The 15,258-nt window shown below is 40.7% G+C and overlaps 1 protein-coding gene across 1 annotated transcript in view; it reads right to left on the bottom strand.

Annotated features, from left to right (window-relative positions):
* The window catches only part of GPR158 (G protein-coupled receptor 158), a 204,352-nt gene that overhangs the window by 180,406 nt on the left and 8,688 nt on the right, over window positions 1-15,258 (bottom strand). Inside the window, exon 2 of the mRNA XM_075746378.1 lies at window positions 7,981-8,086. Within this exon, the coding sequence (XP_075602493.1) occupies window positions 7,981-8,086 (106 nt within the window). The remainder of the gene's footprint in view (window positions 1-7,980; window positions 8,087-15,258) is intronic.

Below are 15,258 nucleotides of genomic sequence, written 5' to 3'. Positions count from 1 at the left end.
TTAATATGTTTTCAATCTAATTTTAATTTGTTATAGAAAAAGAGGAATGAACTTTCTTCTCAAGGCTAAATTAAACTTGTCCCTTGTGCAGGTATCATGAAGTATAAAAAAAGCAGGAGAAACAGTTGCTACTTTTAATAAAAGCTGTTTTAAAATAAGGCAGATGAGTTTTTTTCATTGGTTTACTGTTTCTCAATTCCATGTTTTTTCAACAAAAATAATTAACTGTAGAATACGTGCATGAGCAGAATTTTCATATTTTAACAACCAAAAAACCCTCTGCAGTATACTGCCTGAGTAAGCAAATAGCTAAGTATGCCAGTCAGGAACAGAGTCTGCACAGTTCATAGGAAGCTGGTGTCCTTCGCAATGACAGCAAGCGCAGCAATAGTGTCGTTATCTAAGAGGAGGTTGGGTGGCTTCATTTTTGATCAAAATGCTATCACAAATCAAGACCACTAAGAAAACTACGATGCTGGTCAGACATGGGTTTCAAAAATATATCAAGGAAGCTTAACTCTTGCTGGAAGTATCTGAAGCGTGGGGTGGATGCATGCTGTAACGCACCCCAAAATCCCACTCTGAAGGTGACCCAGCCTGGCCCTGGCTGGAGCACGTCAGGACTCCCTCTCAGCTCACATGCTTGGCGTACCTTGCTGCAGAAACTGGACTGTGGAGAGGGAAATTTGCACGCTTGGAGATCACACTTCACTTTGAGTCAGGGTGTCTATCAGTTTAGAGGTAATCATTTTGCCTCTGTGTCCCAGCTGTAAGATGGGGGTAATAGACTTTACATTATCTCACAAGATATGGGAGTAGTTGTGTACCTTCCAAGATAAGCGTATCAAATCTCACATGGGATGGACTAGATGCTTTGATACCAAAATGCTGTATATTTATCTAATTGCATAGATCTAATTGTCCTTAATGCTACTAGAGACATTTTTCAGATATTGTACAGTCCTCAGAATGCAGTGATAACAAATGAGAGCCCTGAATGCAGCTGTGCTCTATTTATGCCTAGATCTGATACAGCTACTGCCACTTCACATCTGGGAAAGGTAACTCGCAGCCAGCCTGCCAAAGAAGAACGGTCCAGCCTGGCTACAGTCCCCAGGCTCCTCGCTGCAAGGTTTTTGGTGGCTCCCAACAGACCCCGATCTCCCATCTCTGGCCGCAGCCACAGAGAGTTTCTCAGTCTCTCTCCAGGGAAGAGCTCTTCCCTGCACCCATCCTCCTCTCTGCAACTTCCCCTTGACTCCCTCCAGGTATATTTTGTCCATGTCCCCCCACAGCGAACTAAACTTCTGGGCCTCACCTCTTTCCTTCCCAAACCCGATGGGGAGAACCCTCAGTTCAGCTAACTGGCGTTGCCTAATAGGCTGCTCTGTCCGGCAGAGAAAGATCAGAAAGCTGTAGCAATAGATCTGAAGGAACTGGTAAGTGATGCAATGCTATCATCGCCTGTCAACTGCAAGAGAAACCAAATGCCTCCCTGCTGTTTTCAGTTTTGTCAGACAGCATCATTCAACCGATCTTCTAGTGCTTTTCACTTTTTAACTCCGGGGGAAGGAAAACAGCAGCAAATAGAACTGACCCAGCTGAATTTAAATGCTCGAGTTAACACTGCTAACCAGGATGAAAGGAATTGTCACAAAGGTTTTCTTGTTTTGAAGAAAACATTGATAAGCAAGATTAGTTCCTGCAAAACTGCCATTTAATTTTTGTTTTTTTCTAAAAAGGCAAAGATGCTGTAGCTAAGCAACCTGGCTCTTCCTTAAACTGAAAGTTGGTTTTCATAGCACCTTGTTTATCACTGAAAGCTCTGACAAACCTCCACCTTATTTTATGTAATCATGTCTGGGGGAGTGCCAGATTAGATCTGGTATACTGTCATAAAGGAACTTTTCCCATGAATGCAGATGATGCAAAGTTATTTTTAAAATAGCATCCGAAATGTTCTTTGTGTCTACTGCATGCTCTTCAAACACACCCAGCTGTGTGAGCAGGCATCAGTCTGAGAGAACAGATATGCCTTTCTGCTGTTGGATCCAAGAAGTGCTGGCTATGTTTTCTTTACCTGTGTACTGAACCAAGCCACTCCCATTTCTGTCTCAGATTGCCCCTTTAGCCCAGGATTTGATGTGGCATTTAGTATTTGTGTTCTACCAGTAAAGATCTTGTTTTCTTCTAAGAGGAAATAATCAGGACATATGCTCTGTACCCTGGCTTGGGTACCTCTCTTGCCTGCTCTTGGATGTAATCTGTAGCTTCAAGGATGATGATGATCTCCACATTAGAAATTAACTATATTCCATAAATGAATCACCAACAAACAGCTTTCTTTTCAAATTTTTCTCATTCTGACTGCATTTTTCCTAATGGACAGGATTGAAAATACATGCAAGTAAGAAGCAAAACCAATGATACTGGATATGAGCCACTGGGTTATGACTTTGGATGCTAATCTCTTGTCATGCTTCTCCTCCCATGGAGTATGTGCATTAATAGCTTTTTCCCAGTCTGACAAGGGCACTGGAAAGCATCTGTTTGAAAAACCTGGAACGCACTGGGTTTTTTCCTCTCTTCCAACTCAGTCCCCATTACAATTTTATTTCTAATCAGCCTCCACTTCGTCCTTTTTTTCAGCTGGCTGTCTGTAACACTACATACAGTATAATAAAATACGATAGTCCCAAATGTTTTGTTGAATAATAGAAAAAAGATTTTGGCTGTACTGCTCATTTGTTTTCCTTGCTCAATTGGTTTTGTGTTTGTGCAGAATAAATACAGGCACAGTAGGCCTATGCCTCTTTCTACAAATACAGATACACACATGCTATATAGAGACAGCAATGCAGCTTTTTTTGTTTACTCTGCCTCTCTCATTCCCGCTAGATATTTTTGCACGCTGTCATTTGTGGAATACTGTTGAAACCCAAAGGGATGTCAGCTGAGCCTGCCTCACATTGCAAGCTGTTGGCAGTCTCATTAAGGATGGGGGAACAGCGTGGAGTCCGCTGCCGTTTTTCACAGGCTGATGCTGCTGGTTGGAAGCGTTCGGCCGAGCTCAACGGGCTGTGCCGGCTGATTTCTTCAGATGCTCCTCAGCCTTGATTTTATTGTTAGTGTCTCAACAAGGACTCTAAAGTTGTTACTAAAAGTGCCAGCAGCTGCTGCCAGCATGTATGGGGAAGGAATCTAATATTAAAAAGAAAAATCTGGAAAGCTTTCAAACAGGGTAAAAATGCATGTTTTCTTACCTGCATAACCAGCCTTGCCTGTACAATGAAATTACTTTGGATTTGTTAATGGTTAGCTGTATTTTTCTATGCTTGTTAACTTCAGAATTATCTGCATCATTCTGCTCTCAAATCATTTTAATTATTTCTAACCCTGCAGATACTACCCGCATCATCTGTTGCAGCCCCACGGAATCCAAATCTCTTGCCCATGTATCTTTTTGGGGAAACTGTTCCCTATTTGGGTGTCAAGATAGAGGGCAAGAAGGAGAATATAGCGCTCTCTGCTTCACCATGAGTTGTCCCTTATTCCCTCAGGTCAAGAAAAGAACACCTGGCCATAAGCCTCTTTTTGGCTGATACAATTAAAAAAAAAAAAAAAAAAAAGAGAAAAACAATCACAACTGAAGTAGCCTTTAGCTGCTGCTTGGCTTTCCTGTGTAAAGCCTCACTAACTTCCTGCCTAATTAGACTGGGCAGTTTCTAGTCATCTTGAGGTTGAAGGAGGTCACTCTTGTTCTCTCAGTTCATCTAGGCTGCTATGAAATCAGGGATATATGGTTCCTGTGCACAAAAGAGAACAAATCAGGGAAAAATATTACTATATATTAGGAATTTAGGTAGTCAATTTAAAAAAGGAATCTAAAGTTACCGGCACTTGCTTTTGGTTTGTATTCAATTTGAGGGCACTATACATAAAGCAAGATATTTAAGAGTCACCAATCTACCTCCTGAGGAACACCTAAATCTAAGGACAGATGGCAGTTAAAGGCGGAATAGTATGTCCAAGCATTTTATGTATCTGAGTCATAATATTCTTTAATTCCCGAACCACATACTATTTTTCTTTCCAGCAAGGACTAGCACTTTGTACAACTATTCCATCACACAATCAGGTTACTCTTGATGACCTTCCAAAGCCAAATCCCAATGTCACAGTCAGCATCATCTCCTACTGATTCTGTGCCAGAGCACGTGAAGGCAATACAGTACTTTCAACAACGATGTCTTTATTTTCTGGTAGAATTTGGGTTCCATCCATTCCTTCCTTTTTTCTGTCTATCACATACAGACCACTGATATACCATATGTTTACATTCACTGTAATGCACCTCCATGTCCCTCCTTTCAACTGATTTTTATTTAGAAGACAAATGCTTCAGGACAGCCCAGAAAGTAGGAAAATTTGTCTGTGATGCGTCTAGTAGATTTTAGCCACTATAAAATTAACTGACAAAGAAGCATTTTAGGAACCCATAAGCTGGGGGTTTTTTCTCCTCTTGTCCATTCCCTAAGTCACTCCCTTCCCCTTCCTCTGTCACTTGGTATATTTTCACAGTGCTAGAGAAGAAGGAAATTGTATCTCTGAAATATTGAGCTTTATCCCTTAGATTTAATGGCACTGGTAGCCCAGCCATGTAGTATGGGCTATGCAGTAAACAGACTTTCAGAGCTAAATCAGAAATTCACTACAGCAAAGGCTCACCAAACAGTCTGCAGAAAGGCTACGCTGCACTAAATACTCAAGTCACCTAACAAAACTAAAGAGAGGAAGCAGGGCCTAACTTAAGCAGAACTGGAAATTCAGAGATCTCTGTTCTCTTCCTTACACTGTTGGAGACAGACTTTGTAATCTGGGGCAGAGCATTCCAGTGGCAGCAGGTATTTCTCTGTCTGCCTCTACGAAGATAAATGAGAGGATTTCATTAGCATTTATAAGGCAAACTGTGTGGAATGCATTGCTGCACAACTGTGTAATTTACCCTTATTCCACAGGGTAGATTCCAATGAAACAAGGTGTGAAAAGCAGCATATGGGAACTGCTTGTAAAGAAAGAACAGAAGTCCCCATCAGACTGAACTCTCCTGAAGTGATGACCATAGGGTAAAAGGAGAGAAAGCTTCTCTACAGATTGTTGCCAGCAACTCCCCATCCCCAGGGTCACTGTTGTTAACCAAGGAGTCTCATCCTCTTCAGGCACAATAATGAAAGGCACTCCCTGCCTCCAAGTTTCATTTTGGGGGAGGTTTGTATTACCTATATATCCTTCTCTTAGTCATGACAGCCTTGTTGATTTAACACTCTAATAAGTGCTATGAGAAGGAAGAACAGCTGGCAGGTTTTTGCTCTACAAACAAGTTGAAAAGCCATTTGTGAAGTAGCATTTATCTCCTTACCCATGTTATTAACATCTTAACGTGTTAAGGAGTGAGTGAGCATCACTCATTAAAGAACTTCTGCCCTAGAATGTATATTTTAATTCCTTTTTGCATCACAGGAACTCACTTATGGACTACAGCATCACAGGAGGCTTACTAAAATAAAAGCATGCAACTGCCCAGTTTGAAAAATAAAACATCCTTTGTAACATCAGCAAACATAGTACTTCCTATTATCAAAACAGCACAAAGCAGCTCTGGTTTTATACTGATATATCAGGTTGGACTCAACTGTAGCAGAAGTACTGTATAAAAAAAAGATTCCTGTAAACTATAAGAGCAGTCTTTGTTAGCTCTAAAGAACAAGGAAAACACTATGCAGAATAAACAGGGACAGAAAAAAAAAGAGGTAAAAACAACAGTGCAAGTAAGTCTGGCAAATAAAAGCTCTGCAAAGAAACTTACTTGAGCACAGCCAGCTTTACAACAACATACCCCAGAATCCCAACATGGAGAACAGATCCATAATGTCCATTTTAAGTAAAAGAAATGTTACTCTCTCCTTCAGCAGACAGGAAATGCCCACCACCCTCTCAGCAGCCCAGAATGCCAAGAACCCCGTCCTGGCTCAAAGCTGTTGGAGATGTCTCCGTGGTCCATAACAGCCACCTCAGTTTCTCATGAGCACTAAGAAACCAAATCATAGAGGTGAGATTTTCCAGCTTGCCCACTGAGACAATAAAGACTGTGGAATTAAAATGTTTTTTGCAAGTCATAGAAAACTTTCTGTAACTCTTAAGGTTGTCTTTCATGCAGAATTTCATTCTGCACTGTTTCCTAAATGACACTCTGCTATAAAATGGAAGGTAGATTTTACTGAATGTCATATTCATGAAGAAAACCCATTTTCATAATCAGAGTGAATTCTACAGAGAAATAAGAACTACTTTTTACTCCCATGAAAATGAATTGTGAAAAGTGAAAAAAAATCATTTTATTTCCCCCCCTTCTCCAACAAATTCTTCCAGAGAGAGCAGCTTTTTCATTGTTTTCTCCAGGACACACTCTTACGGACTTAGATTTGGAAGGGAACTATATCCAATTTGGCTTGACTCCAATTCTGTTTTCCTATATATTAAGAATACAGAGAACAATTCAGAGCCCATTACAGCAAACAATGGACTTTGAACTAGACCAAAGGTGCATTAAAGCCCACCATTGATCTTTCTTCATTTTCTCCATTTTATTTTTGCCTTGGTTTTTCTTAGTCTTCTCATAGGGCTTTTTTTTTTCTCTTTTCTTCTTGGTTGTAGGAAGAGATGCAACTTACAATCCCACCCCTCTGCTGACAATTTTGCTCATAAGACATTAGGAAAAGGAGGAGCACTCGGCAAAATGTATAATCACATTCAGGATAACTAGCATATATTAAAAACCAAGGTTTACCAGATCTCATGGGAAACAAAATTTTCTTCTAGGAAGCAACATGAGATATTAAAAAAGTGTTCCCTTGAATTCAGAAGTCAAAAAGTACTTGTCAAAGAAAAAAAGTCTTTTTCCATTTGCAGAAATATTTCATTTAAAATTAGTCTTTATCAAAGACTTCCTGATTTCCTGTTCCAAGTTTATTTTAAGAAAAAAAAAAATTCAAGTAAAAAAATACCAAAAAGGATGTTTACAAAATTCTGAGGTTTTCTTGCTCAAAAATGTTAGTCAATGAATTCATCAAAACCAACTCTTTACTAAATTTAGATTTGGCTTTGATAAACTGGCATTTTACAACAAATTGGGCAAACATCTCCTGACTTCTGGTAGACAACTGTCAACTCTCCCTACATTTTAATTGTCCTTTCTAAAAGCACAGAAGCGCATGAGGTGCCTACTCTGACAGAAAACAAATGGGGCCTTTGAAAACAACATCATATGCCATAATAAAAAGAAAAATCATTGAATGTATTTTGTTTTAAAGTTTCACTGAACACATAATGACTGGCCAGGCTGAATGATCTACGATATGCTGACAGACGGAGCCAGACACAGACCTTCAGAGGAAAGGGGAAGCAGGAAAGAGCTGAACAGAAACATTTAGTCATCTCTGTCAAAATGTTGGCATTTCTATTAAGAAAGAATTACAGTATCCAATTCTGGCTGTTATTCTGTATCATTCTACCAAAAGCCCATGTTTTTCTGATTAATTATTAGCAGTATTTGAGCTACTTTTACAGGATTTTGCAAGGTTGTCCAGTCAAAAATGACACTGACATTAAAAGTCTATTTTGATTTTGAGTGTAAAATAATTGCTGGACTTGCAAGCAGAATTTTGTAAATCATTTCACTGGTAATATTCTTTTCTCCCTATAGCTGTTATTTCCACACAATAACTTAGTTTCTGTTTTATTTAATGCCAATATTGCTGAAATTCACACATACCATAACGTCTTGCGCAGAAAGATTTTTTTTTCAGCCTACAAACCACATTTAAAGTCTATAAAATAGATAGTATTTATACTACAGAAAATTATTCACAGTGGAAAGACTTGTTATTCAAGCGTAGCTCAGTCCCTTAGGGACAGACATACCTCGGAATTGTTGAGATGACACCTGTGCGTCCCAGAGAACCACCCCTCACTGGAACACTGGTCAATGTCCACCTTCTGCAGATTGATGTCAACTTTGACAACCCCTCTGAAAATAGAGAAAAACAGCCTTGAACACAGCAACTACAGAAACAGATTAAAGTTCTTTATGATGCTATAGCCTGCAAAGTGGTACTACACCTTTCTTCTAAATACGGAATTTGATGAAATGTCCAAAAACAGAGAAGTTTTGTGTTCCTGTAGCCACGACTGCAGCAACACATTCTTCTGTTAGACCTTACCGAGATGTATTACGACAAGAGCTTGGTAAATCTAATGCACTAAGTGTAAGGCAGCAGGTAAGAATAAGTTATACACTCAATTTAATGCCCTTCACATTTTACAACACAGCAAAGAACTAAAATAAATACAATGGACAACCTGCACTACTTTTTCAGAGGCCAGCAACCTCCCTGGCCGACCCCAAGTACAGTACCAGGCATCACACCTCACCCCCAAGCCCAGCACTGACAACACCCTCCCCTTTGCTCCAGGGAATGCTCTTTGCCAAAACAACTGGGAAAAACCTTTTTCTGTACTCTCCCCAGAGACACCCTGATCTCCAGTGACTTCAGGCCTCTCCTCCACAGGCACCCAAACCCCTCTCTCCCCATCTCTGCCAGCCAGCGCTGATAACACCTGATACAGCATCAGAAGGCGCTGATGCTCTGGCACAAGCCCAGAGCAGACCACCGATGTCTGTGAAACCAAAAAAAACCATTTTCTACATGCACAGGTCCTCAGGAACTGTCTGAACTGTGTTAGTTCTATGCCAAGAACACTCAAGTTTTCACCATCAACAGTTTCCCTCAGAAATTTTTTGAATGAAAAGCTAACAACCCCATTTCAGAGCCAACGCTCTATTTTATAAACAACTCAGAAATCACCAGAAGAAAAAAAAAGCTGTAAGGCTGTAGTTGTATATCTTAAAATACACCTTCAAAAATTTCCTTACTCTCTCTAAAATAACCTCCAGAATGACTCTGGACATAGAACATTTATAGCGTCACCTTGTGAGAGCACGTATCTGTGACTGCTTTGCTGCTGTCTGGACTTAGCAAAAACGTCAGTATGCAACTTCTGGTAGGTAGATCATTACACCGACTCACTCGTAACGGATGAATGCTCTGTACTGATTTCTTAAATCTAGGGTATCATTCCTTTTAAGTCACCCACTTCAGTCACTTTAGACAAAAGTTCCACAGTTAATTTCCACAGTCTGAACTTCCATAACTACAAACACCATCATTCCCTACCAAAGGCATGGCCCAACCTCTATCTCAAGAACACCTCACCCACCCCAAAGAGTGTTGCATCTTTTAATTAAAGCTCAGTATATAATAATAATAATAGCTACAGAGCCATATATTTGAGGCCACATGAACAAAATCAGAACAGGCAAGCTTGATCAAAACGAGGACAGTACTGCTCCCTCATACCTGGCCCCAGTACAACCAAGTGCAAAGTGTCCGCAACAGTTATATTTGGACATTCATCTTCAGACATGACATATAGTCATTGGACAAACACAAGCACATCATTTAAGTGATCTGAAGATGAATGTATTAGGAAATTATGTAGGATAGCCAGTAGGAAGTTAGACAGGACAGGTACATTTCATCCCGCTCCGTCTCCTGCCTATTATCTAAACAATCTGATGCTAAGCACACTTAGAAATTAAGTGCTGGCTCTAGCAAGTTCAGTTTGAAATGGCACACACCATGCTTCTAGAATATTCAAAAATATTTTTAGTTTACAGCTTTGTGCCTTTCCACTTGTTTTGAACAACAGCTTCCCCAGGGACTGCTAAAACTATGCTTCCACCCCAATGAACTGTTTTTTCCATGCTCCAGGTGACCTATGAGCTCAAGAGGAAAACTGCCATACTGTACAGACTAACTCTTTATAAGATGTTGATGTCACTGGATTACAAGCTTAATCTGGTAACAAGCTATCTGTCACAGATGGTCATAGGAGTAGAGGTAACTAACTCCTCATCTGGTCATGTGTAGATCCCACTAGGTAGGTTTCTAATATTTTCTGGACCTTTCTGAACATAAATATTAGCTTGTGGGCTGGGGACAGGACCTGTTCTGCAAGCGAATAATCTCACTGTGGCTGCATGCAGGCACCAAGCAGGCAGCAGGACCAGGAACAACACTACTTCTTGCTCTCGTTGTTCATGTCATACACCAGGCACCTTGGCAAGGGTCCCTCAAGCATTAGCGTCAGTTTGACTACTCTAAAGAAATCAGTTTACACAGTAGGAAAAACAGTGATGATTCATCCTTATTAGGACTGCAACAGATTCACCTGGGAGACTCTTGAGCACCTTAGGGAAGTAGGTCTTTATTTCCTTTACATGGAAAGCTTTTCCCTTGTGTATATTTTGTTTTCAACTGGTAGGGGAGGAAACTCCACTTTCCTTCTACAAAGACTTCCGAGGAGAGAGAGATACAGATTGGAAATTAAGGGTAAACTAATCACTGCTAGGAGAGGAGAAACACCTTAAGAGCTTGCCCTGTAGGCATGAGCGGACTCTGCAGAAACACAGCGTCAGTACGCAGGGATATAATAAAAATTTTCAAAAGAAAACTTACTGTGCTGATTTGGGCTGGGATAGAGTTAATTTTCTTCATAGTAGCTAGTATCAGGCTGTGTTTTGGATTTGTGCTGGAAACAGTGCTGATAACTCAGGGATGTTTTCGTTACTGCTGACCAGTGCTCACACAGAGCCAAGGCCTTTGCAAGCGGGCCCCAGCGAGTGGGCTGGGGGTGCACAAGGAGTTGGGAGGGGATGCAGCTGGGACAGCTCACCCAAGGGATATTCCATACCATAACAATGTCATGGTCAGCATATAAAGCTGGGGGAAAAAGGAGGAAAGAGGGATCATTTAGAGTGATGGCAGTTGTCTTCCCAAGTAACCATTACACATGATGGAGCCCTGCTTTCCTGGAGATGGCTGAACACCTGCCTGCCGACAGGAAGTAGTGAATGAATTCCTTGGTTTGCTTGTGTGCACAGCTTTTGCTTTACCTATTAAACTGTCTTTATCTCAACCCACAAGTTTTCTCACTTTTACTCTTCGACTTCTCTGCCCCATCCCAACACGGGGGGAGCGAGCAAGTAGCTCTATGGTGCTGAGCTGCCAGCTGGGGCAAAACCATGACACTTACCTAGAGGTTACTTGTGAAAAAGGCAACACATACAAGCCAGAGGAATTAGGGACAACAAGCACACTGAGCAAGCATTTGAGTATGACCTCATACCAGACATGCTGCAATTTAAAGAATTAGTAGCATGTTCTAGTGGGCCAAGAGGCATAAAGCAGGATAGCATCCTCACACTCAGAGCTATACTGGAAAGAAAGGAAACTTATTTCTAGATGTTTCACAGCAGACTTATTTAATAACTTGTATCCCTTGAAAACCCTTTAATACAATTATTTTGTTCAAAACAGATGTGAAAAATAACAGATTCATACAGCAGCTGTCATTGGAAGAAACCTCTTGTGATCATCCAGTTCAACCACCTGCTCAAAACAGGTCCAGTTCAGTTGGGTTCGTTAATACTTCCAATAATGGAGAGTTTACCACCTCTGGGAAACCTGATCTAATGTCTGACCACCATCACAGTGTCAAAAAAAGTTTTCATGTTTAAATGGAATTTCTTATATTTCAGTTTGTGCCTCTTGTACTTTCTGTCCTTTCACTGACTACCCCTGAGAAGAGGCTGGCTCTGTCTCCTTTATGCTTTTCCATCAGGTATTTGCACACATGTGTAAGATACCCCTGGAGCCTTTTCTTCTCCAGGCTGAACAGTCCCAGCTTGCTCAGCCCTTTTGTCTGTAAGATGCTCCAACCTTTAATCATCTTTGTGGCTCACTCCAGTAGATCCATGTCTCTTGTACTGAGGAGTCCAGAAGTGGACTCCCAGTGGGGCCTCACCATGCTGGGTAAAGAGAAAGGATCACCTCCCTCAACTCACTGGCAATGCTCTACCTCTCACAGCCCAGGAGGCTGTCAGTCATCTTTGCCACAAGCACACACTGGTGGTTCCTATCAAATTGGTGTCCACCAGAAACCCCCAGGCCTTCTCTGCAAAGCTGCTTTCCAGTCATTGAGCCCCCAGCCTGTACTGGGGCATGTGGTTATTCCTCCACAGGTGCAGCACTTGGCATTTCCCTTTGCTGAACTTCACAAGATTCTTGTTTGCCCATTTCTCCAGCCTGTTTTAGTCTCCCTGAATGGCAACACAACCATCTAGTCCCTCAGCCACTCCTCCCAATTTTTATCACCTGCAAACTTGCTAAGAGCATACCCAACCCTATTGTCCGGACCACCAAATGAAAATGTCAGACAGAATTGGCTCCAGTATCAACCCCTGGGGTATATCAATAGTGACTGGCCCCCAGTCATCTATATACAGAAGGCTATTGGGTTGGTTAAACACTATTTGCCCTTCGTGAACCCGTGCCAACTAGTCCCAATCACATTCTTCTCCTTCACATGTTTCAAAACTAGTTTTCATAAAGATTTGCTCCATCACTTTCCCCAGGATTAAGGTGAGGCTGATCAGCCTGTAGTTGTTGGAAGAGGGCAAGGTACTCAATGTCTTCCATGTCCTCTGTCACAAAGCCCACTGAGCAGCAGGCCCACATTCTCCATAGGCCCAGTTTTGCTACTGGTGTACGTACTTCTTGTCACCCTTCACATCAGTCACCAGAGTCAGCCCCACGTGGGTTTTGTTTCCCTAATCCCACCATGCACAGATTCATAGAAATGCATAATCAGACACACTCCAGCACTTCAACGTTCTTCATGCAGCAAGGGGCCCAAAACAGAACGCAGTACTCGAAGTGTGGCATTCCCCAATGCCAGGGGACCACCACTTGCCTAGTTCTGCTGGCCACACTATTTCTGATACAGGATGTTCACAGTCACGCTCAGACTGCATCTCCATATTTGTCCCAGGTTACCTGACCTTGTTTCCACCTCTTGTGCACTTTCATTTTATGCTTGAGTTTTGTCAGGAGCTCCCTGTTAAACTATGCAGGCCTGAAAATTATCTAATTTCAAAATATTTTCACAATACTACTTCTAGAAATACTACAAAATTCTTCCATTTGAAACTGAATGCATTTTCCCTTTGGTTCTCTTGTGTTAAAACTTTTCTTACAAGAATGTTTGCCTTTCAAAAAACCCAGTCTTCATTAACTCAATATAAACATTTCTACCTACACTCTTCTCCTGTCTGCAGCTCTTCTGTAGTACAGCCTGAACTTCTGATATGATTAAGTTGTTTTGCTTTTTCCTTTTCTCAGAGCTTTATGAATTTCTGGGGTCAAAATCTACAGGAAAGAAAAACAGTACAGTCCAGAAGCAGGCATATGAAAACAATCTCTCCTGACAGTTACAATCTACCATAGACTTTCCTTTTTTTTTTTTCCCCCATGGTGCATATTATTCTCTTTTTCACTAGACCTGTGCACTGTATGTTCATGGTAGCATCACAGTTCTGCTGAGGTAGTAACAGGGTCTGCAACTACTTGAGGTTATAATGCTTTCAAAAGAAAAGTTTCTCTAAGCATACATGTGACATTTACAGAAAGCATCACGATGGCACAAGACTTTTACTGCATTCATTTGGGATACTTTGCCATTTTAAAACACCATCTCAGACTTGTACCCCACCATTATTACACAGAGTACACCAATATGTACATGATGATGTATTTCTGAAATCATCTGTGATTAATACAGTATCTGGCACAGCCTGCTTAGCCACCCACATTTTCAGTTATTTTTGATTCAGTGTTCGGAAAATGGAACATATGGAAGAATGCATCCTCCTAGAATATTAGAATGTACATGGACCAGCTACCTGCAAGTGTTATATTTATTGAACTAACTGGGAATAATTGCAGCTCTGCTATCTTGATAGAAATGATCAACAACAGATATCAACAGTATAAGAGTAGACTCAGCTTGTCAGCATAACACATTCATCTACATTGACAATGCTGCCTGGCTGATCCCAAGCCACAGTGATAAGTTAATAACAATATTACTGGTAATTGTGGACCATCTGGCAAGTAAGTATATTTTGTTAATCTCCTTATAACAATAAATATTTGGGTTTTGCCACAATTTTACAATCCTTACACAAAAAAAAGGATAGTTAAGGATTGCACATTTGTGTTTAACATATAAGTTAAGAATTAGTTGAGTTGTACATAATAGATAATCATTGAAGAATGATGTCATCAAGGATTTTCTGTCAGATCAGAGGTTTGATTTAAGAGGCTTTCATGTCTGTCTTAATTTCCAGTACCACTGTTTGTTGGCATGCTGTTTGCCTTGAAACCTGTGCCAGAAATTGATTTAAGCTTATTTTCCTAACCTACTAGCTATCTTGATAGGTTCTGTAGTTATAATATTTCACTGTAACAACACGTTGTAAAACCCATATCTACAGAAGAATTTTTTTGCCTGTAATGTTACATCATAAAAAAGCAGAAGGAGCATGTTCTCTTTCTCCCAGCCAGCTTACTCCAGAACTACACAGAATAATAGCCTGCCAACATTTAAATGGTGATAAACAATATCTTTGTCCTCTAGATCTTCAGAAGCTTTTTGGCACAGGGCTTATCACAGCTCAGCTAAACAGGCATCCAAAGTTTGTCTTCCAAGTTTGTACATTTCTTTTTGTACCTGTAAGCATTGCAAGCAGCTATAATTAAGGTACAAGACATGGTTATCACATGCTGAAGCAGACATCACCCCCCCCAAATCTAAATGCCTGCCTAGATTCTTGCTGCCATATTCATTTACCCCTACATGCTATCCTTCATAAGTCCTCCTTACCACAAAACAAGGAAATAAGAAAAACAAATTCTCTACAGCTGTCCCAAATCTGCAAATGCCAACACCTCTAGATAAACACATACTGTAACTAGAACAGCTAATGTTTTCAGGGCAGATACCTTTTCTGAGCATTCTCATTTTGGAGGCTGACATTTTCAAGGATATTCATTTTCAAACAGTGTATACTACCTGACACCTAAGGGTCCTCCAATGTATTATCAACTGAGCATCCAAAAATAATCCTGGTGTCAAATCCACAAGTAACTTTCAGTTATAAGTCTTACTGACAGTCAGCAGCTTCTGCAAGTTCAAGTTACTTTTGAGAATTAAGATTTAGGATCATTTAGACATTTT

This window comes from Balearica regulorum, chromosome 2 (genome assembly GCF_011004875.1).
Source record: "Balearica regulorum gibbericeps isolate bBalReg1 chromosome 2, bBalReg1.pri, whole genome shotgun sequence".
NCBI lineage: Eukaryota > Metazoa > Chordata > Aves > Gruiformes > Gruidae > Balearica > Balearica regulorum.
Note: the sequence above shows the minus strand (reverse complement) of the source record. Positions and strands in the feature narration are given on the sequence as shown.